The sequence below is a fragment of the Nelumbo nucifera genome, chromosome 6, assembly GCF_055504915.1.
Source record: "Nelumbo nucifera cultivar China Antique chromosome 6, China Antique-T2T, whole genome shotgun sequence".
Classification (NCBI taxonomy): domain Eukaryota; kingdom Viridiplantae; phylum Streptophyta; class Magnoliopsida; order Proteales; family Nelumbonaceae; genus Nelumbo; species Nelumbo nucifera.
In genome coordinates this window covers 5,656,981-5,680,644 of record NC_142654.1, presented here as the reverse complement: position 1 = coordinate 5,680,644, position 23,664 = coordinate 5,656,981, and the positions used below count along the sequence as shown (strand labels likewise).

Below are 23,664 nucleotides of genomic sequence, written 5' to 3'. Positions count from 1 at the left end.
AAAACCGACCCAACCCGACTCAAACCGACCAGGTTGGTTTTGCTTAACACTGGGTCGGTTTCGATTTCAAGTTCAGGTAACCCGATCAGGTCGGGTCGGTTGGAAAAACCTCAATAAACCGACCCAACCCGACCCGTGAACAGCCCTACATTTCTAGTTAGAGCTGTTCATGGGCCGAGTAGCCCGATGACCCGGCCCGCACCCCGATCGGGCTTGGTCATGTAATTAGGCCTGCGGGCCTAACCTCGGGCCTAACACAGTAAGCCCGATTGTGTTTCGAGCCGGGCTCAGGATTTGTCAAAAAAGCCTGGCCCGACTCAGCATTATATATTTTATAAAATATATAATATGTATTTTATATATTATATATTATATAAAATATATAAATAATATAATATTTATTAAAATATATATTTATAATTTAATATATACATTTTTTATTCTTTTCTTTATAATCTCTCTCTCTCTCTCTCTCTATTCAGCCGCTAACAGTATGGGCTAAATTTCGGTCTCGGCCCCAGGCCCGAACTTCGAGCTTTTTATGAGGGCTGGGCTCGGGCCTTAGAAAATTATATTAATACAGAGTGAAAACCCGGCTCGAGCCCAGCCCGGCCCGGCCCATGAACAGGTCTATTTCTAGTTCTTACAGACGTTGCTACCATTATCTGAATGTGGCTGTAGTTCTATTTTATGCCCATTTGGGAGGCCTTTCATGCAGCAGCTACTGGCATTACATGAGCTTAGGAACCTGAAACGCCGTGACCGCAAAATCGACTTTCCAATAAAGCTATGTCAGATAGCTCCTCCAAAGCGGCTCTGTCAACGCAGCTCAATCATCTCAGAAGCCCTCCCAAACGGGCTCTTCTTCAATGGCATCACTTTATAGATCAATGGTCTACAATTTGAATATTCCGTTGCATTAAAAAGTGTAATGGGGATCTGCCCTACTCTTTATTAATTAGGTTGATTTAGGTCTGGAGACTGCACTACCCTGAATAAACCTTTTCACCGGTTTCTACATAAGTACATAACTAACAGATAAGGATATGGTTTCTTCATTTGGGGCGCTTCCCATCATTTTCACAGATTTCGTGCCGTCAACAAAAGGAGAAAGAGAGGATAGCTTCGGCTCAACTCCTCAACTTGACCGACCAAAAACTAGAAAAGCGACACTTCACGGGAGGAGACCCTTGAAATTTGATCATGATAATTTTATTATAAAAAATGTCTGAACCATCTAGTCAAAGAAAGGACGTGGCGTGCGCGAATTATTGGATTATTTGCAGAGTAAAACTGTAAAATTGATTTTTTAGGTAATTTCTCCTGCTAACCTTTTATTTTTCTTTTGGGCTGAGCATCCATGCTTGTGCTTGCGATGTTGAGTTCAAAAGCATAAAATAAGAAAGCTATTACTGAAAATTGATTACAGATTTGTATGTGGGTCTGTTCAACAATGTGGCTACCTGTGAGTTCATTGTGATGCAGCCATGGAGGATCCACGGCATTTTTTGAGAACTGGTACCATGTGCCATGGCTATTTCACCCAATGGGTCGGTGATTAATGGGTTTCTCTGATAGAGCTCATTGAACCTTCGGCCTTTGGAGAAGAAGAGAGAAAAATGTTCTGAGACAGAATTGTTCATGTCATCTTTTCTCCTGCAAGAAGAGGCAGACAACGGTGCAGTCATCCACCTTGGATGAAGGGAACTTGTATCTCCATTTGGTAACAGCTGCATCAACCACTGCTTTTGCTGCTGTCTCTCTATTCTCTGCAAACCACAGAATTGACGCAACTTGCTTGACACTGAGTACATCCCATACCTGCACCACCCCGACTTATACAATCAGTCTATCAAACACTTGAAGAAAACAGAACGAACAGAAGTTGTTGGGTCTCAATTTTTCAATTTGTTGAGGTTGAGGAGCTGCTTTACCCCGTCGGTAGCAAGAACAAGAAATTGGTCGTTCACAGTTAAGCGATGATAGGAAATCTTGGGGATAGAAATTATGCCATAGTTCTTCAGCTGGAAGTCTCCAAATGCTCGTGTCATGGCAAGGCCAGGAAAGTTATCATTAGGCAGCCATACACGTAGAGTGTCTGGTTCGTTCCTCAGTGCGAATATCCGACCATTGTTCTTCTTTATTCTTTCGGCTTCACCTGCATATCAGCTACCATCAGTGGGTCGATACCATCTAGTCAGGGAAAACGTGCTTGTGCAAGCTTGCTCTTGCATGAAACACAGAAAGATCACTGAACATGTGAGCTTAATTGGTTCTAGGCTGCTCATCAGATGATTAGTTCATCCTGCACAATGAAAATGGAGAGAGAGAGAGCTCTTACTGGGTAAGCTAGGCTTTAAGTCAGTTGTGAGTTGAACAACCATAAGCCCATTTTCAGTCAAGGTTCCCAACATCGCCCTTGAGTCACCAAGATTAGCAATGACAAGATCTTCTCCCTGAGTAGTTTCGTCAGACAAGTTAATAAGAAAGAAATCCACAGATCCAAATAAATCTCCCAAACAGAAGTTCCTAAATTGAACAAAGCAATCTGATAATAAATTCAGAAAGACAGAAACCATATATTCATACCTGTTTTATGATGGTTACTGCAGTTGTCCCACTGGTAGAGCAATCCAATTTCTCATTAAGCTTAAGCTCTTTGTCCATCACCTTGAAAGCACTGAGATAGGCTTCTTTCCATTCATGAAATACCTTGTTGGACATCAATTTACTGTCTGACTCTAATCTGTCCTCTTGATCTCCACAGTCTTGGTCTCTAACAGCCGTATCAAGCACTGAGAGAGCATTCTTTCGGTCGAGCAACAACGACGGCAAGCGATTTCTGACTATCTTGCTGATTATGTGGCCATTCTTTCCATGTCCATCAAACACTCCACAAAAAACTCCATCTTCCCCTCCATATCCCTTCAGTTTGAAATAGCCCAAGGCATTATCAGAGAGTTAGGACTAAAAATTAATAATCATAAACCATCTTATGATCATCCACTCAATGAATTAACTCTGTTCAATCTATAAACAGAATTGTTTTCTCATTAAATATACTCTAAATGCTTTCAAGAGAAGAAATCTACTTGAAAGAATGAAGACTGTTTATAAGCCAAAGATGCCATCTATTCGCATAACCAAGGTAACTGACAGAAAACCAGAAATAGCAGAACCAAGTCATGAAATTCCCCCAGTTGATCATACAATATTGAAACGATTTTCAGTAGAACCCAAGTTATATCAGTTAGAACAGAACCGAATCTATAAGAAAAGGAAAAAAAGAGAGAAGCTTTATTCGTCGTGCTGAAGAAATTTGGGAAAGAAAGAAAAGGAGGCACTGCAGTCATGAATCATGATCGACAGATCTTAAGATAAACAAATCCACATGTTTTGAGAGAACCCCATAACTGTATACCTGAAAGAGAATAGCAGCATCTTGGTTTGGTCCTTTACTCCCTTGTTGCGAATGAAAAGAATCAAGCTTGGGAATTTCTTCGTTTTGTAAACTATTTTGAATGACTACCACATTATCACTGCCATCCTCGGCTTTGTGGGTCTCCGAAGATGCAGTGGATACACAGATTCCCATCTCAGTTGATAAATTTCTCTTATTCTTTGCACTTTTAAGAATCCAACCGAAGATGGGAAAAACAGAATCTTCTCTCCTCTGCACCAAAGGACCCAGGGTGCTTAAGCTGACAAGAGATATTCAGTGTGGAAAAGGCTCCCAGTGATCAGAAAACAGACCTCCCTATCAATAATTGACGCTTTCTTTGGCAGTTGGGTATTATTAATGGATAAGTTCAGGATTCATCAGAAGGCCATATGAAAGGCAACCCATCTTGGATTGACATCTCTAAACATTAAAAAACCACAAAATCTAGTGGCGCCCCTCTTGCATGTGCCATGAACAGTTCTTTCTTCTTACCTGAGTGAGCCCCACCGCGCATGGTTGAGCTTTTCTGTATCGGTGGAAACTGTAAGGTAGTGGGTGGTTTAATCAAGGTGATGCACTTTCAAAGATAGGGAATGAAAGGGATGGGTTATTAGTGGTGAACATTCCGTCAACCTCCAGGGAGAAGAGTTGGATCATTATTCACAAGGAATTTAATTCTACCATTACACTGTTGGATCGTACCCACAGAATCTCCTAAGCTGATAATTAAACCGAAAGAATGCGACATGTTAGGAGATTAGGATGATCAGACTGATTTTTTTTTTCCACTTGGATTTCTTCATGTGGGATCCTTGTGATGATCGGTCAGATTCTCTTAATGTATGGAGCTTAACGGTACCTGTATGCTGTATGGCTCAAGACCTGAGAATGATTATCATTTATTAATTTATTAATTGTTGTATTAATTGCCTTTTAATACAACAAGAGAGAGAGAGAGAGAGTCAGCGTCTAATAAATTCTAAGTTTTCTAACTAAAAAATAGAAAGAAAAGAATAGTGCATGCAACTTGAGTTATTAATCTATAATTTATAGCTATAATTAGATTATCAAGCTACAATTAGGTTAAATGAAATGTAGAAAGTAATTAAGCACCATTCCATTGCTTTTTCATTCCAACTTGCAGATAATTCTTCAGGATTCTTCATGGTGTTTGCAATATTTGGATTATAGAAACATTCATTTGTTTCAGATTATTTGGATCAGACCCCATAAACGGCCTCCGCATATTGATCAACACAGTCAATATGCCTGGGCAGATGATATGGCTAAGGCAAAATACTAGCTTAGAGCTTTGAAAAATTGAAATCATCTTTACTCTTTTAAATAAGAAGCGCTGGAGATTAGTTAAAAGGTTAATAGCCATGAACTCATCTACGTCAGAAGCAGCTGCAATGTTTAATAAAGAACTCAATTAGAAGGCCAAGTCTGCTGGCCTGCTATATACTATATACTCTGAGTCTATACTAAATTTTAGATAGATAGATAGATAGAGAGAGAGGGGGAAGAGAGAAATTAAATAATATTGGGCTATTGATGAATGATCACAGTTTCTTTTTTCCTCACTTCCCTTTCAGTCTATTATGAATTCCTTGCTTACTATTGCCAACCAATAATGATCAATTTTTTATAGCATTTTGATCTTGTCCAAGTATGTTGACATTCGCAAGTCTAAAAGTTGGTGGGAATGCATAAGATCCCTGGTTCTAGACTCAATAAATGTATTCAAATAAACTGATTGACCACTATCCCCGATTAGAAAATTAACAATTGTGATTATGTTGTTTGGGTCATCAATCAGCTATTTGTAGTTAATTCTAATAGTTACTATTCACTTCTCCAATTTCTGGTTGGAATGATGAATCCTAGCTCAACCCAACAACCCATATTTACCTCTGTTTCACTTGCTTTGTCTATTAATGTGGTTCAGTGAAGGTGTTAAAAACCGGACCAGACAGGAACCTTTTTTGGCTACTGGTTTCTAGGTCAAATGGTCCGACAGTCTGGTTCAAATAGACAACCTGTTTTGGTTTTAAAAAAATAAAAAATAAAAAAGGCCAAAACTGTTGTTGGGGTTGATTGTTTGACAGCCCGGGTTAACAGGTCATTGACCAAATCAACAGTTTTTTACTCAGAAACAGTTTTAGGGTGAAAAGGAATTGGTTGCCTGACCAGTTCCCAGGTCAACTGGATCGACCGTTCGGCCCGGTCTGGTTCTCAAAAGCATGGGTTCAGTTAGTTTTTTCCCCACTAACTATTAAGACATTGATTTAAAATTTAGCTTGGAACATTCTAGTGAACTTAAACTGGCCTTAATCCCAATTATCCATTAAAAAACAAAAATATGATATCCATTAAACTGTCCATCACTAAAGGGCAGTCCAGTGCACGAGGCTCCCGCCAATACAGGGTCAGGGGAGGGATAGGTGTATTCAACCTTATTATCCATCACTAAGTAATAAATGAATTTCTCCCAATGTTGAATTTGATTAATCAAATATGTTCACTTAGTTTCCCATATAAGAACAGAGGAAAATGTTCGCTTTCGTAGTACCCGTTTGGGATGATTCTCGGTATCCCTTCCTGCTTTTTTGGCTTTTATGGATTTTCAGCCACATAAAAACAAAAGGTGACATTGAGTGAAAAATATATGGAGAGAGAGATGAAATTGCCTCTTAGGCTCAATTTGAAGGAGCACAAATGTAAATATATAAATGTAAAATCTTGTATTTTGTATGTATTTGTACTGTACATATTTATATTTGTACTCTTAAGTCTTCCACTCTTATCTTAATTTTACTTTAGGCTGTGTTTTGTTTGATGGAAAAGGTATTCCTTTCCCTACCTTTAGGCTGTGTAAGTGTGTTTTATCTTTTATTAATGACAAAAGCGCCAAAGTGTTCAGCAATGGTTTCTTCACTCTTTTCAGCTGTTAAATATTGCCTGCTATTTTAAGCAGCTCAACTTACGCTTGAGCCCTCCCTAAATAGGCCCTTAGTATGTAATTCTCCCTTCAGAGTTGTTTTTTCTGGGTTTTAAATTGGATTTGGATTTTATCCCAATTTCATTATATTAAAATAGAGAAAAAGATAGTAAATTAATCACTTCTTAACATATAAATAGAGAATAAACCTATATAAATAATGAATACTGAATTTATTAGTTATAGATTTAAATAATCATATATATTATCTAGAGGTATAATTTGGGTCATGTTGGGTTGAGAGTTGTCAAATTCTCAATGGGCTTGAACCATAACCCAAGCCCAATATAGTCGGGCAACCCAACTTGTAGCCCTAATATTGCCCATGTATAATATCATGTAAAATTCAATTGGATTGAATAGGTTTTGATGAGGGCAGATTTGGCCCTCCAGTGAAATTGTGACACATGGCACCTCGTGACAACTAGGTAAACACCCAGGCAAACAACTTACCAAGTTGGTGTCCCACCCGGGCACCGGTCTGCCTGGCCTGGCGCGACCTGCACACGGCCTAGCGCGGCCCGCGCGGCCTGCGCGCGACCTGGCCGGATCATCCTGGCACATGATCCGACCTGGCAACCTATAAGACGCCCACCGAGAACCATTAACGGCATACCCCGTGAGCTCGGTAGCTCACCAAAGAGCTCGCCAAGGAGCTAGGCAGCTCTCCAAGGAGCCAGGCTGCTCGGCATAGCTCCCCCGGGCTTCTCGCCACTTGTAGGGTAGCTCGGCACAGAAGAGTAGTTTGGCGTATCGCAGGAAGATCTCCTGCCTTACAACCTGGCCCAGACATCGACCCACCGACTGACACAGGCGCCGACCTGGCAACCTGGCCCGGACACCGACCCACCGACTGACACAGGCGCCGACCTGACAACCTGGCCCAGACACTGATCCGCCGACTGACACAGGCGCCGACCTGATAACCTGGCCCAGGCGCCGACCTGGCCGCCTAACACAAGCGCTAGCCTAACAACCTCGAGGAGTTCATCACCGTACCCCAGTTCTGACGGGATATGACGAGTCTTACCGTTTGAAGGTTTTTCACCCACCTAACCCGCGAGGACACCACTATATAAGGACTCCGACCCCCAAAGCCAAAGAGGGAGGGAAAAAGGATGGTAACCCCTGCTCTCTAACTCTCTCATTTCTCTCCAAGCTCTCTTTAATCAGAATGCTAACTTAGGCATCAGAGAGTCCCCGCCGGGAAAATACCCCCGGGTCCTCTGATTCAGTTCTCGCAGGTCCCTCAGCTCCCGCCGCCTACAAAGGAGAGGAAATCACCTCACGCGGAGGGTAGTCGGGTTGCGCTGCACCAGGGAGCTCCACCATCCTCTGAGTTAAAGGCCGCCTAGGAGCAAGTCAAGTGACGAGTCCACCAGGCAGTTCGCCACCAGGGAGTTCGCCACCAGGCAGTTCGCCACCAGGCAGTTCGCCACCAGGGAGTTCACCACCAGGCAGTTCGCCACCAAGCAGTTCACCACCATGCAGTTCGCCACCATGTCACAAGTGACTCCTTCGTCGCGCCATCAAGCACCTACAGTGAGCCATCCGAGTGCCAACCGCGTGCCTTCATGGTGTCAACATGTGTGTCATGGGTGGGCTTTACTTGTATTTTGTAAGGGGGACCGCCAATGGCGTTATTGTAATTACTTAGTATGCTTTTCCATCATTTTGATGTTTCCTATTGTCACTCCCCCAAAAGCTTAACGTACTCTTTGAGGGGAAGTAGGTAGTCGAGTGAGCTCATAAGCGTGTAAAGGTTAAGCACGAGATCCCCTCGACACTGTACTGTGCGCTTGTGCTTACCACTGATTAATGCAATACAAATAGCCTTTTGCTAATTCGTGTGCCTTCTTGTTGCCTTTGTGTGTGTGTTTGCTTTGTTTCATAGGCTTACTCGCCCATTTCGAGTGCCGCACGGGCCCCAACGATTACCCCCGTGACAGTTGGTATCAGAGCAGGTGCTCCTACAAATACTCTGGACCGTCTTCGTCCCTACATCAACCCAATGAAGAGCAATCGGGGCGTTTCCGATGACACACCACATGGGCGGATTCAAGCCCACGACACTGACGAAGCTCCTCTTGACGAACCTACCAAGACACAAGCCCCAAAGGGGCGTACAACCAAAGCTAGCAAGCACGACAAATCAGTCGACCAACTAGCTATCGTGGACATGCGCCTCCTACGTTGCGAGGTGACAGTGGGAGAAACCCGAGATCGGGTTGATGAACTCCACCTCAACCTAGAGACGGTTGAGAATGCAGTGGTGGAACTAGAAGGACGTTTCAATGGCGCCTTCAGAGACATGCACACCACCATACAGAATTCGGGAGTTGGGCCTTCCCAAAGCAGCCTACAGGGCTTGCTAGACAGATTCCAAGCGCAATTGGATGAGATGAGAGATGAGATGACTCTCCTAAAGAGGGCAGTGGCCAACACACCAAGCACTCCCTCCACCCTAGCTTCCATGAATATCAAGATCCGAGAGCCAACACCTTACTCGGGTGCCTGGGATGCTAGGGAGCTTGACAACTTCTTGTGGCAATTGGAGCAATATTTCTCTGCCACTGGCATCATTGACAACCAAACTCAAGTACGTACAGCTGCTATGTATTTGACTGATATAGCAATGTTATGGTGGCGTAGGTGTTGCCAAGACATTGAACGTGGAACCCGTACCATCGACACTTGGGTTGGATTCAAGCGTGAGATCAAGCGGCAGTTCTACCCAGAAAACGTGGAGTACTTGGCGCGCCGAAGAATGAAGAATCTCAGACATCAAGAATCACTACATGACTATGTCAAGGAGTTTTCGGCCTTGACGCTGGAGATCACGGACATGTCAGACAAGGATCTTCTGTTCAATTTTATGGACGGTCTCAGGCCATGGGCTGAGCTCGAACTCCAGCGACGCGGGGTTGAGGACCTCGCCACCGCCATGGCCATAGCTGAACAGCTTGTTGATCTGAAAACACCTAAAGAAGATGTGCAAAGACCATCCAGCCCAGGTACCATGAGTTTGAGTGGGAGAGATCCACAATCAACCCCAACAAAGGAGAAGCCAGTGCCCATGAACAAGCCCTACACTTACCAACAAGGGAAGAAGCCACAAGGAGGCCCAAGCTACCAGGGCCACCAATCCACTAGAAGACCTCCTCCTGCGCTGTGTTACCTTTGCAACGGGAAGCATTGGACGAGTGATTGTCCAACCCGAAAGAAAATAACTGCCCTCATCGCCAAACTCAGCGATAGTGAAGAGAGTGATGAGGAGAAACCCACAGCGGCGCCCAGAGTAGGCGCCCTCCAACTCATCAATGCCATGGTCAAGAAAGAGGCCACATCAAAGCGGCCCACCAAAGCCCACAAGGGGCTGAGTTATGTAGACATCACCTCGGCGGGAGGCCGACCCAAGCCTTGGTGGACACTGGGGCCACCCATAACTTCATTTCGCTTGCGGAGGCAAAGCGACTCGGCTTGACCACCACCAAACAAACTGGGTGGGTCAAGGCTGTCAACTCCGGGGCCAAAGCAGTAGAGGGCACGGCCCGTGGAGTAGAACTCCGAGTTAGACCATGGAAAGGACCCATCAATCTATCTGTGGTTCCCTTGGATGATTTTCAGGTGGTTCTTGGAGTGGAGTTCCTCAAGCAGGCGGAAGCAGCACTTATGCCACACATCAACAGTTTGCTTATTCTGGACGAACACTCCCCTTGCATGGTTCCTGTCTCATCAGCCTTGCAGATACTTGGGAAGCAGCTTTCAGCCTTGCAGTTGTACCAAGAAACTATCAACCATGAAGACAGCTCTGCGTCAGCAAGGAAGAACCCCTGTCAAGTACCTCTCATCGACACTGGAACTGGTTGGGAAGTCGTCACCAGGAAGAAGTCACCCCCAAGACAGTTCCATTTTCAGCGCCAACACCAATGCCAGCGCCCAAGTCAACACCAGCAGTAGCATCAACTTCAGCGCCAACCACATCAGCAGAAGTCGACTTCGTGGCAGAAGCCGCAAGTGCCCACAACTGGTGGGCCCAACAGAAGAAGACCCAAGGCCGTGTCAAACCTTGCCCACATCTACTACCACGACCACCGGGGAGAGCGAGTGCCACCCAAGCCATTCAGGGACCACATTCACATCATCCCTAAGGCTAGTTCCCGTAGTAGCCCGGTGAGAAACCCTTGGGGAAAGATGCATGGGAATCCACACCTTAATAATCCAAAACACTATTTTGATCCTTACTTGGCCCAAACCTACCCCTTAGCCAAACAGAACCAGCCACTAGCATACCTTGAGGCTGCCAGGAAAGGACTTAGCCATAGGAAACCCCTACAGAATGAGCCAACCCGACCATGCCACCAAAATATACACCTCGGCCTTGGACGACAGCCAGTTCGGGGAGCAGCAGAAGAACCCTCCTTCCGCAACAGTGACTCTAAGGGACCAGCCGAAGCCGATCTCCGAGGACGTAGATCGAATTGAGTGGGGGAGAATGTCACAAGTGACTCCTTCGTCGCGCCATCAAGCACCTACAGTGAGCCATCCGAGTGCCAACCGCGTGCCTTCATGGTGTCAACATGTGTGTCATGGGTGGGCTTTACTTGTATTTTGTAAGGGGGACCGCCAATGGCGTTATTGTAATTACTTAGTATGCTTTTCCATCATTTTGATGTTTCCTATTGTCACTCCCCCAAAAGCTTAACGTACTCTTTGAGGGGAAGTAGGCAGTCGAGTGAGCTCATAAGCGTGTAAAGGTTAAGCACGAGATCCCCTCGACACTGTACTGTGTGCTTGTGCTTACCACTGATTAATGCAATACAAATAGCCTTTTGCTAATTCGTGTGCCTTCTTGTTGCCTTTGTGTGTGTGTTTGCTTTGTTTCGTAGGCTTACTCGCCCATTTCGAGTGCCGCACGGGGCCCCAACGATTACCCCCGTGACAACCAGGCAGTTCGTCACCAAGTAGCTCTCCACCAGGGGGCTCGCCACCGGACAGTTCGCCACCAAGTAGCTCATCACCAAGGCACGTCACCACCGGGTCAAACAACAAGGTACTTAGCCAAAAAATTTATACATCACAAAAAATGGTACGTGACCAGAAACGGTTACATCAACACGCTACAAAAAGCTAAGTTCTCATCCTACAAAAGCTAAGTTCTCATCTTACCAAAGCTAAGTCCTCACTTTTTAGAAATTGAAGCTATCACTTTATAGTTTACATTTTTTATGAACTCAAAGACTATGCAGGGAGCTAACAGACTAAGTAGCTCTACCAACCTTACTTTCAATTCAGATAATGCCTCATCAGTCCTCTCCGCAAGGTCCCCCCTACAAAGATGAGCTCTTCGTGGCTTCCGCGGGAGTTGACGGCCAACAGACTACATAGGCGCCCTTACCAGTCGAGCCTTCCAAGGCTCCCGTGTGAGCTGGCGACCTAAAGTTAGTAGTGCTGCCCCCGAAGGTCGAACTCCTAGTAGCTTCTTGTAGGAGTGAGTGACAGGCATTACGAAGCTGATGCAGCACAATCATAGCTCGACACCTCACAGGCAAAGCCTACGGGCCACGTTACTACTTAAGACCCGGTCGCCTCTCCGGCACGAGCAAAGTCAAAAAAAGAGTAGACTACGAGTCACTCCCAAAGCCTACGGGCCACATTACTGCTTAAGACCCGGTCGCCTCTCCGGCACGGGCAAAGTCAAAAAAAGAGTAGACTACGAGTCACTCCCAAAGCCTACGGGCCACATTACTGCTTAAGACCCGGTCGCCTCTCCGGCATGAGCAAAGTCCAAAAAAGAGTAGACTACGAGTCACTCCCAAAGCCTACGGGCCACATTACTGCTTAAGACCCAGTCGTCCTCTCCGACACAGGCAAAGTCAAAAAAAGAGTAGACTACGAGTCACTCCCAAAGCCTACGGGCCACATTATTGCTCAAGACCCGGTCGCCTCTCCGACACGGGCAAAGTCAAAAAAGAGTAGACTACGAGTCGCTCCCAAAGCCAACGGGCCACATTATTGCTCAAGACTCGGTCGCCTCTCCGACGCAGGCAAAGTCAAAAAAGAGTAGACTATGAGTCACTCCCAAAGCTTATGGGCCACACTATTGCTAAATATCCAATCGCTTCCTCAGCAGGAGCAAAATCAACAAAAGTGAACTATAAGTTGCCCTAGAGCCTAAGGGCTACACTACTGAACTGGCGGAGACCCCCTCGCCTTAGTGGCAGCTCGCCACATACAAGCAACTTCCGAAGCCTAAGGAATTGGATCAGCACCTACTAGCTCGTCGACTTACGGGCCAAAAGAAATCTACTCCCTTCGCTGAGTTACTCTCAGCTCGGGAGTGGGGGGCAATTGATGAGGGCAGATTTGGCCCTCTAGTGAAATTGCGACACGTGGCACCTCGTGACAACTAGGCAAACACCCAGGCAAACAACTTACCAAGTTGGTGTCCCACCCGGGCACCGGTCTGGCTGGCCTGGCGCGGCCCACGCGGCCTGCGCGCGACCTGGCCGGATCAGCCTAGCACATGATCCGACCTGGCAACCTATAAGACGCCCACCGAGAACCATTAACGGCATACCCCGTGAGTTCGGTAGCTCACCAAGGAGCTCGCCACCAAGGAGCCAGGCAGCTCAGCATAGCTCCCCCGGGCTTCTCACCACTTGTAGGGTAGCTCGGCACAGAAGAGTAGTTTGGCGTATCGCAGGAAGAGCTCCTGCCTAACAACCTGGCCCAGACACCGACCCGTCAACTGACACAGGCGCCGACCTGGCAACCTGGCCCGAACACCGACCCACCGATTGACACAAGCGCCGACCTGACAACCTAGCCCAGACACCGATCCGTCGACTGACACAGGCGCCGACCTGACAACCTGGCCCAGGCACCGACCTGGCCGCCTGACACAAGTGTCAGCCTGACAACCTCGAGGAGTTCATCACCGTACCCCGGTTCTGACGGGATATGACGAGTCTTACCATTTGAAGGCTTTTCACCCACCTAACCCGCGAGGACACGACTATATAAGGACTCCGACCCCAAAGCCAAAGGGGAGAGAAAAAGGATGGTAACCCCTGCTCTCTAGCTCTCTCATTTCTCTCCAAGCTCTCTGTAATCAGAATGCTAACTTAGGCATCAGAGAGTCCCCGCCGGGAAAATACCCCCGGGTCCTCTGATTCAGTTCTCGCATGTCCCTCAGCTCCCGCCGCCTACAAAGGAGAGGAAATCACCTCACGCGGAGGGTAGTCGGGTTGCGCTGCACCAGGGAGCTCCACCATCCTCTGAGTTGCAGGCCGCCTAGGAGCAAGTCAAGTGACGAGTCCACCAAGCAGTTCGCCACCAGGCAGTTCGCCACCAGGCAATTCGCCACCAGGTAGTTCGCCACCAGGGAGTTCGCCACCAAGCAGTTCGCCACCAAGTAGCTCTCCACCAGGGAGCTCGCCACCGGGCAGTTCGCCACCAAGTAGCTCATCACCAAGGCACGTCACCACCGGGTCTAACAACGAGGTACTTAGCCAAAAAATTTATACATCACAAAAAATGGTACGTGACCAAAAACGATTACATCAGGTTCTTACCACAAAAAAAAAGCATCGAATAGGTCAAAAGTGGATTTAATAGTCCAATTATTAAATGTAAGAGTTGTGGACTTGGTACCGACAGTCTATTCCAAAGGTCCAAGGCAAGGGCAGTGGAAAACCAGAGGCAGAGTGGAGAGAGAATGGGTTTTCCGCTCTCCATAATGGGTCTCCAATGAGTAATGGGTAAAAATCCCTTAAAATGGATATAAAACCCATATTTATGGAATTTGAATGAAGTAAGTTTTAGAACCTTCTTTATCTTTTCCATTTTACCCTTATTCTAGAATATTCTCAACTGACCAGTGCACATCTTTAATTACATTATGAATATTAGATGCTTAGTATTTCAATTAATTGGTCTAAAACAGCCCGATCTAACCCAGGTTCAGCCCAAATCAGCTAAGTCAACATACTTATACAACTCCATCTTCTTACAGTATGCAAGTTTCAAAACCCGAATTTGATAATCTGAAATAATAAGGTCGAATCTCGATTCAGATTTCTTTTTCTTTTTGGTATTTTAGTGATACACACCACTAATATCCCTCCTTCCCCAAAATCGGTGATACACAATCTAGTATCAGATTTCAGGGCTGATGGCAGATGGGTTTCAAAAACCCTATTAGAAAAGAGAATCTTGCTCTTTTCTTTCTTAGGCTTCAAATTTCAAATGGATCAATTTGATCCAAAAATATTCAGATTCAAATTCAATCTTAGCGATTAGCTACTCAAATTTTATTTGGAATCGGATATTAAATAGCATTAATAATCAAAACGAAACTGATCTAACTATTATTAACAACTTTGATATTGTTTAGCATGAACGTAATGAATTGAAAATAACTTGTTTGAAACTCCAACCTACATTCTTTTGTAAAAACGCAGCATTCAAACCAAAAATAGGATTGGGTCATATCAGATCGGACATGGGATATCCGCATTCGGTTCAATTTCAATATAAACGAATCGAATTTGGATCACCTTTAACAGTCAACATTATTTTCTGGGCCGTGGGCCTAATGAACTAGACCTACACAACAACGGTTCAAAAGAGTGCGTACAAATTAAGGAGTGAACATCATCAGAACCCCGCTTTTACGAGATCACATCTGCGCCCCACAAACGCCCTACAGCATATCTCAACCAGGAGAATCTCCTACTGACAATTTATTGAGATGCTTCCAATGCACGCTGAGATGTACATGTGGGGCGTTTGTGAGAGCCCTTTGTGGGGCGCAGATGTGATCTCCGCTTTTATTCCCCCTCCCTTCTGGGTTCTTCCTCCTGTTCTTTGCCCTCTCACTTGGAGCTGTAGTTGCAGAACAAGCAAGCGAGCAAGCGCGGGAGAAAAAGAGAAATGGCTTGCCTGCATGACCACAGCTGCGAAGATCACGATTGTGCAGCTGATTGGTCTCTCTACAAACACATCGACCTCCCTAAGGTCCATTCATATTGAGTTCTTTATTTTCTCTTCTTTAATCTTTTAATTGCGGTAAGCCAGCATATCTAATTGATCTTCGGTTTCTTAGTGTGTTTCTGGGTTACCCAGATCGATATCATGCAATTAACAAATACCCAATACTTCTAAATGAAGACTTTCCTCCTCTAATAATTGCGTTTGATTTTTATTCGTGCTTTCAATGTATAACTGGATGGATATCTCTGAAGTAGTTCGTTTATGGTAAATTAGGCGTTTGTATATGGTGTAAAAAGGAAACGGAAATTTTGTGTGGTTACTCGAGTGATGTCGAATATAGATTTGCTTTGAAGTATCTGCAGTGTTCGTGCCTTCTGATACAAAGTTGTATGAGTTTGTATTGATTATAAGTAGACTTCAGTATAGAATAAGAAATTCATGGAAAGATTGCAATACCAAGTTTGTGATGACGCTAAAGTCACTGTTTAAACATGTTATTACTTAACAGTATCACTTGCTATTGTTCATATTACCAATAGTGGACAGATATATCAAGTTGACTCCAAGTAGCTATGTCGAGGTCATCACGCTTGGAAAGGCTAAATGCCATTTCTATGGTCATCGAGCATCTGCAATATCTGTCATAGTTCATTTATTCTTGCAAGTGATATAGAATAGAGGAACATTTGCCCATCTGCTTGCATTTCATTCTGGAGTAAGCAATATAGTTTTTCCCTCGTTAGTTTTCTTAATTCTTTTTATAGCCTCCTATAATACGCATCCGGCTATTTCCCCTAAGAATGACAAAAATAACTATTTCTTCTTTCTGTTTTCTTTAGGTATCAGCATTAAACGAGGCTGTTCATGGAAGTGTAAAGTCAGTTTTTAAAGCATGGGAGTGTCGTCTGGATTCTTCCGGGGTATTAATCATGCCTGATTGAAGATGCATATCATTTAGCTAGATGTTATTTATAAAGAAGGTTCATGCAAGTATCCCATGATGTTGAGATTTGTCTATAATTGGTTCCATGTGAAGGTGGTCTACTATAGAGCTATTTGCTGGATTGGGGGCTTTCCTGTACATTTTTATACACACATTTATACATTAATAAAGATTTATTTAGTTACTCATAGAAAAAGGATCTTTTATAATGTTGGCATGATTCATAGTTTCTGTAGAAAGATATGGATTTATATTGGTCTGTGTCTGTTCAGCCATTTTTAATGAAAGATGGATTTTCAAAGAATAATCAATTTGTACTGTTTCCAATAAAAAATAATAATAATCAATTTGTTGATTTTGTCTGGTGCTTTTGCATCTTTGGCACCAGTAAGTAGTAGCTATAATGCCTTTTCAGATAGAAGTCTGGCAGTAGATATGATTCTATTTCTGCTTTTATGCTCTCTTCTTTTCTAATTAGTTCCAAGATAACTTTCACTAGTTGGTGCTATGTTTGGCTGTTGATTTATATATTGTATGCCCTTGACTTTGATTCCTTTTTTCTCCACAAAGGGCATCTGTTTATATTCCTTCATGCAGTGCTACTCTTTACACCTTTCGCTGTTAATTGGTCCCATCAAAACTGAAATTAGGTCATTTACTGTCATTAAGAAATGTCTTTGGCATGATTAGTTTTCAAATTAAGTGCTCAATTATTGTAAATTTTTCTTTTAATCCTTCTCATCATGTCAGGGCTATTTGGAAAGCAATGATGGTGATCCTGAGTTACTTGTGTTCATCCCGTAAGTTATTGTTTTTGCTCTGTCAACTGTAATTTAATATTGGGTCATCATGAAAGCTCCAATCTTCTAACTAACTTCTTCAATATTTTTGTCTATTATCCATTTATATGTGCAATTAGGGGCCATTAGTTGGTGTAATGGTAAAATGTAGGCTGGCAAGTGTGAAAACATGGGTTCGAGTCTGAGGGTAATGTGCAGTTGGACTTGCATCAAGCAGGGCCTGGTTAGCAACATATACGACAACTACCTGAATAGGTTGATTCCTCTACTTGATACCGGGCCAGTTTCCATCCTATTGAAAGGAAGCTAACTTCCTTTTCAAAAATCCCTTTAGAAGTGTTGCAATGACCTCCAAGTTCTTTGAATTAATATCAGTCAGAAGATTGCTGATTGGGAAGGGGGTGCATAAGGCATAATTATGATTTTGTTGCTGCCAAAAGTGGAATGTCCCATTATTGGTTCTGAAGGAGAAACTATCATCTGTAGTAAAGTGCTTGACTTTGTAATTGCTTGACATCAGATTTCTCTTGAGGATCTCAATTTCCCATTACCATGTGGTGCTTGGAGAACAGCCTTAGTGTAATGTGGTTCGATTGTTATGCACTGAAAGAAATTTTTTTCAAACTACTCTCATTCTCCCCATTATATATACAACATTTGGAAACATCTTCCCCACATATGTTGTCGGTATCCTATCACTGGAATGATATGTTCCAATTACGTATCAAGTCATATTTGGTATGAAATATGCAAGGGAAGTTTATAAGGTTTGTTCCTTTAATACTTTCCAGGCCAGTGCAACATGGACCTCCCAGACAGAACTACCAATTAGAAAGAGTTTTCCAAACAACCCAATATGCTAAATTCTACAATGTATTCTTCTCATATTTTAGGTCATTCAGCTCGTCTACAGGGACATAATGAATAACAGGCATCATTTTTGGCCATTTTTTATGTATTTTATTGTTTACTTTGATACAAAGCTATTCATAAGTGTAGAGGATTCAATCATTAAAAGTTGCACAGAGATCATATGATTGATGAGATTTATGATTGTATGCTTATTTCTTATGTGAATTGGCCTATTTTGGTCGTAGAATCTAGTTCATCTCGAGAAATTACAGCCTTGTTTAGAGACCATTCTATTGCTGGTTATCTTTTTGTCATTTATTTATTTTCTTTTCTTTTTATTTTCCATTTCGCATATCTGAATATGGAGTTCTAATTTCTAACTTTGACCTCCACTTGTGGCAATGTTCAGTTTTCTTCCTAAACTTTTTTTTTTTTGATAGATTCCTAAACCATTTGTTTCTTATTCACTTTTAGTTGCCGACAAGGGTTGTTGCAATCTATCTTTTATTTATTTGTTACAACTGACTGTGCATAATAGGTTTACTTCAGATGTAAAGATCAAGAGTATTTCAGTTGTAGGTGGTGCAGATGGAACAAGCCCTTCAAAAATGAGAGTGTAAGTTTAACCTTCACAGTAGCATGTCCTCCACCATGATGTATTCTCTTGTCTGCTCTACCGATGTTTCCATGTAACAAGCTAAAGGTGGATCCATCATTACTCCAAAAGATATTGAAAATCAAGCTATTGTAGTTGCATATCTATTAAACATTTCTCTGTTATTCTATCAATTATCCCACCATGTAAGGTCCTAGATACTTTAAGTTGGTATCATGCATCTTGACTTACCTGTCTACGAATGCATGTATTTTATTGGTGTTGGAAAAAAATGCTTCTGATGTAGTGGACTAGTGCTCACTGAATTTGTTGAGCGACCCTAAGTATCCAATGTTTTGCTTGTTGACTTAGTTAAACAGTAAACATTTTCCCCCTTCTAAGGTATGGTGAGAATGCAGTTTTAGTGATTGCACAGTATTACATTTGTTACCCATGCTTCTAATTCATGTATGCTTAATTGGCAGCTGATTTTTGAGTGGCTTTATGTTGATTTGTGACATTGTCTTGTATTTTTCTCTTTTCAAACTTGAAACCCATTATTTATAAATTCATTGGCATCAGCTTGTGTTCTCTTTTCAAACTTGAAACCCAGTATTATAACCTCATTTGTTGTTTTTCTTCGTTCTCTTTGTTCTAGATCTACAATTTTTATGAACCCAACACCAGATGCAATAAAAATGGGACATCTAAAGATGCTAGATAGATGTGGAATCTTTTTCTGCTTAATTTATTAATTTCAATGAACACCTGGATTTCCTATTCCAATTTTATGCTCTATCTATTCTAATGGTACTTTATTCAGAAATGCTAATTCCAACTTGGGTTTTAGGTTCATTAATCGAGATGGGATTGACTTCTCAGATGCTCAGAATATGCAACCTGTGCAGGTAACTGCATCATGTTAAGTTGGAAGGGCTGTTCTTCATTATTCTTATCTTATATGATGTGTTTTTTGGGTCTTAAGGAGTGGGACTTGGTAGAAAATTTACAAGGAGTGCTGGAATACCAGACAAGGTAATTATGCCATTCACCCCATTTTAGCTGAGATATGATGTTGCTTCTCTTTATGAATTGATCATATCTATCCATTTCTGTCCTACCTCAGAAATGATGCTTGTGTTACTCCTGATTGAAATATAGGCATTAAAAGTAAATTCAAAATAGTTGTCCGTACAAAGACCTTGGTCATCAGCTTTAAAGAAATTACCATAGTTTAGAATTATTATATACCTTATTTGGTTCCTACCTAATTCATGAAATAGATCTGGGTATAAGATGAATCAATAAATTGACTTGTGTTCTCAAGGATGCTAAAATATACCAATCGCAAAGCTCTAGGACATATGGCTTCTCCTGCAAAGAAAAGTGGTTAGTAAACATTTCATTACCATTCACCATAAGTTATTGATAGTGCTGATATGTTGAACTACGAATCAGATGGTGTACAATGTGCAGATTTTGCTTTGTTTTCTTGAAGTTGATGACTGCAGAATCCAACAAGCACATGAAATGTCAAGTTAATGCTGTCAATGTGACTTGAACTCAAGACTCCTTTCGAGGTCTTTATGCTGTAGGGCTTGTCAAAGATACTTGAATAAGTTAAATGTTTCATGAAATGGAAGAGAGATGATTACTGGTAGTTTGTACTTAAACATGCTGAACTGCCAGAAAAAATATGCCAACTATTCCTAGGTAAATAATGTCTTGGAAAGGGAGGCCACCTTATGTTTTTCTCTTCGTTTTTTATTAATAACAAGATCATATGAGATTTTATGGAGGTAATACATAAAGAAGGCAATGTAGTATGCCATAGATCTAAAAATAAGAGACTTGTCCTAGGTGGTTCAGCCTATGGTTGAATACCAGGATCAAAACCTTAGACCTTAAACACAAAATGTTGACTTGTCTCATTTGATAGTGTCTCAAGACCAAAACCAGCATAATTTAATGATTTTGATCATCTGGTTTGCAAATTTATTTCTGGAAATTTTATAGGAGTTTTTTTTTTCAATCTAATCAGCATATTGATATTGGTAATCTAATCATCTGGTCTGCAAAACCAGCATGTTGAAGTCTGTTTGGATTTTACATATCCATGCTTAACGGGTACTTGAATACTTGGTTTTTCCTTTTAAAAGAGTTTTATATTGGTGATCTATGGAAAATTAAAGCAAAAAAAAAAAAAAAAACATATGGAAAGTTCAAGTAATGAAATGTGTATATACAGTTGCATATGATCAAAATGGAGTCTTCAACATGCTACTAAGACATTCTTTCTAATTCTTGATGAAACATGGAATTCTCACTTTCTAATGGACCTTTTGTTGTTGGATTCACTTCTTGAAAAATAATGATGAGGATCTCTATTTCATATTTTATATTTACTTCACTATGCTGTTGTCTAATGTTATGTCAAAAGATTTCAACAGATATTCTAGGTTTCAAGGTGTAGCTAGTCTCACTTTGCATTTTCCGGAAAATTTTGGTGCTGAGACAACTCAGATACATTATATTGGCTTACGAGGTGAAGCCACCCAGGTAAATTTAATAGGTGTATACCTTTCGTCAGTATTGTATTTACCATGAAGGAATATTGTTACAATTTTTGTTTTGGTTTCGTACTTTCCTTGAAATACAGTTGAAGAGGGATGTTGTTGCAACAATTGTTTATGAACTCATGCCCAATCCATCTGATCACAAGTAAGTCTTACTTAGCATCTATACAATGTTCTTAATTATCTGGTTTCTCTAGAACTATGCTCTGTGTTTTATGACTTTATCAAACATAAGAATGCACTGCCCATTCTCCTTATGATGTAATAGGAAGATGCCAATTTTACATTATATGTGCTTGTCTGTAATGTGTTTAGTGTTGGATCTCTGCCTATTACTTTTCCCTTCTGCACCGCAAGTGTTCTGTGTAACCTTATTGTGGCACCAGAAGCAGCCTTTTCACAAAGGAGATTAGTGAAACCACAAAGGTCTACAAGATAGAATCTATCTTTGATCCTCATAGAACCCTAAAGGTTAAGACCTCCATTAGCATTGGTCACTTGAATAAACCAAGAACCTGGTCAGGGAATAAACCAGATTTCTTAAATGCAGAGATCTTCTCAAATATAGGTGGGGAAGGTTCTTTCCACATGCAAAAACCTGAGTATAGAATTTAGAAAGCCTTTCTCAATTTTTCATACTTGAATTTTGAGATTGTTTGCTAGATTGATGTGTTCATGCATTATAAATATATCACCCTTCAAGATCTTAATGGATTTCATTATGCTGTAAGATCCTCTTCAGCTTCTAAGTTTTAGTTTATGATGATTATTGAGCTTTTCCAAAGCCTGTGCTTGCTAGATTCATATCATCAGTTGTTATGGACCATGCTTGTGATATTCCCCCTTGTTTATGGAGTTTGTCCATGTCAAGTGAATGCTGCCTTTTAACTCTTTTCTTAATTTATATTGAATGTGTATACGTATTTTCTATTAGTGTGTCACGGTTAATTCTGCCACGTTTATTCCAATTTTTTATTTGTTTCATTGATGCATCGGTGAAACAAACTTCACTGTAGGCATTTATTTTATTAAGAATTTCATAGCCACTGTCTCTGAGGAATTTCTTCTTTTCTTTTTTCTTTTTTGTTTTGGTCCCCTTAAAACTTTTGGTTTCATGAACAGGACACCAGCTGATGCTGGAGGGGGCTTTTCGCATGTGGAATGAAGAACTGTAAGACTTTCATATGCAGGGGGTTTTGGGGGTGCTAATTGTAAATGTTTATTTGGTTTTTGTTTCATTTTACTTCATGATGTTTGATCTGAAGAAATTACTATCCTGATGCTTTTCGGTGGTTTAGCTGTTTCTTGTGTCCTTGTTTGATTATTGGAGTCTATAGTCCATCCATGGCTAGAGGACGTTGGTCATTAATACCTGTTGCTCACAATTTCCGACATTTTTGGTCATTCCTACTGCAAATTTGTTTTAGTTTAGGCGGGCTTAGGGCCAGGGCTGCAGCGGGGTGGACAAATACCATCCTCGCCCTGTCCCCAATCCCCAGAGTTTTGGGTTTTCCCAAAACCCGGTTCGACCCCTGATCAATTGTCAAAAAACCTGCACCAACCAGGGCAGGGTGGAGTGCACATGCCAATGGGGCTATTTGATAACCACGAAAGTGTCTGAACTAAATGATTTATTTCTTTGTTTTAAAAGAAAAAATTATTCACTAAAAGACAACACAAATCATTGAGTTCAGCCACTTCAGCTATTAGTAAGCGGCCCCAACGTTGATTTTGAATCAAGCATTGTTGTAAATCATTATAAGCATGGTTTTGATTGATGAGACTACGGAGAAACTAAATTTAAGTAAAATATGGTGGCTGGTCTTGGGGGTGTATAGGTTTTGGTAGTAAAGACTAAAGAAAGGCAGAGAGGAGTTAGCTAAGAATAATGGCCCAGAGATTCTCTGTGTTAAGTGTTAACTACTTTGCCCGTTTTCATGTATTGGGTCAGTTATTTATAAGAATGGAAACCACTGAAAATGACGAGTTTGCAAAAAATAACGTGTTTTTGGATGAAATGGTGATAATGCATGTGCATTAATACTTAATTCTATGGAACGGTTACGAAAAGAACCTGTAAGTGAAAGCAAGAAATTTTTTTTTGGTTTATAATCGTCAGCATTCGGTAACAGTTCTTTCCATCAAAAAAATTAAAAAAAAAAAAGACAACAGTTCCAATTCTTTTAGACCAAATCTAGTCTAATGAACAACAGGGTGTTTGTTCTATACGGTGCATATTCCGACGATTGTTAGGTTCTGGAACATGCCACACGGCCCACACCCATCAGGCATTCTTTCGGGGTAAAGCATGTTTTGAAATCCAAAATATCACAATTTCTCTTCTCTCAAAATGGTCCACCCCTACAGTAAATTAGATGATTAATATATGTAATGCAATAAATGAGTGAAATATTTCATCTAAAATATTGAATAACAATACATCCACGGTACACTACAG

The 23,664-nt window shown here is 41.9% G+C and overlaps 2 protein-coding genes across 2 annotated transcripts; one reads left to right on the top strand and one right to left on the bottom strand.

The window, feature by feature from the left end:
- Positions 1–1,305: 1,305 nt before the first annotated feature.
- On the bottom strand, positions 1,306–4,262 carry LOC104604432 (putative protein phosphatase 2C 12). Its single transcript, XM_010268757.3, has 5 exons — positions 3,422–4,262; positions 2,590–2,925; positions 2,342–2,456; positions 1,935–2,158; positions 1,306–1,821 (listed from the first exon to the last, which is right to left on the bottom strand). The coding sequence occupies exons 1-5, from the start codon at positions 3,593–3,595 to the stop codon at positions 1,645–1,647; spliced, it is 1,026 nt and encodes a 341-aa protein (XP_010267059.1). The 5' UTR covers positions 3,596–4,262; the 3' UTR covers positions 1,306–1,644.
- A 10,959-nt stretch (positions 4,263–15,221) lies between these two features.
- Positions 15,222–22,600, top strand: LOC104604431 (PITH domain protein (DUF1000)). The gene is made up of 9 exons (XM_010268756.2): positions 15,222–15,464; positions 16,280–16,360; positions 17,134–17,183; positions 18,574–18,651; positions 19,481–19,538; positions 19,616–19,665; positions 21,081–21,189; positions 21,290–21,351; positions 22,329–22,600. The coding sequence occupies exons 1-9, from the start codon at positions 15,381–15,383 to the stop codon at positions 22,369–22,371; spliced, it is 615 nt and encodes a 204-aa protein (XP_010267058.1). The 5' UTR covers positions 15,222–15,380; the 3' UTR covers positions 22,372–22,600.
- The last annotated feature ends 1,064 nt before the right edge of the window (positions 22,601–23,664 follow it).

Excerpts from the sequence above, each read along its gene's own strand:
- LOC104604432 (XM_010268757.3), bottom strand. The coding sequence starts at position 3,595 with ATGGGAATCTGTGTATCCACTGCATCTTCGGAGACCCACAAAGCCGAG. Across the intron at positions 2,457-2,589 it reads CAGTAACCATCATAAAACAG|GGAGAAGATCTTGTCATTGC; the intron begins GTATGAATATAT and ends GAAACTACTCAG. Across the intron at positions 1,822-1,934 it reads TTGTTCTTGCTACCGACGGG|GTATGGGATGTACTCAGTGT; the intron begins GTAAAGCAGCTC and ends GGGGTGGTGCAG.
- LOC104604431 (XM_010268756.2), top strand. The coding sequence starts at position 15,381 with ATGGCTTGCCTGCATGACCACAGCTGCGAAGATCACGATTGTGCAGCT. Across the intron at positions 17,184-18,573 it reads GAGTTACTTGTGTTCATCCC|GTTTACTTCAGATGTAAAGA; the intron begins GTAAGTTATTGT and ends TGTGCATAATAG. Across the intron at positions 19,539-19,615 it reads AGAATATGCAACCTGTGCAG|GAGTGGGACTTGGTAGAAAA; the intron begins GTAACTGCATCA and ends TTGGGTCTTAAG.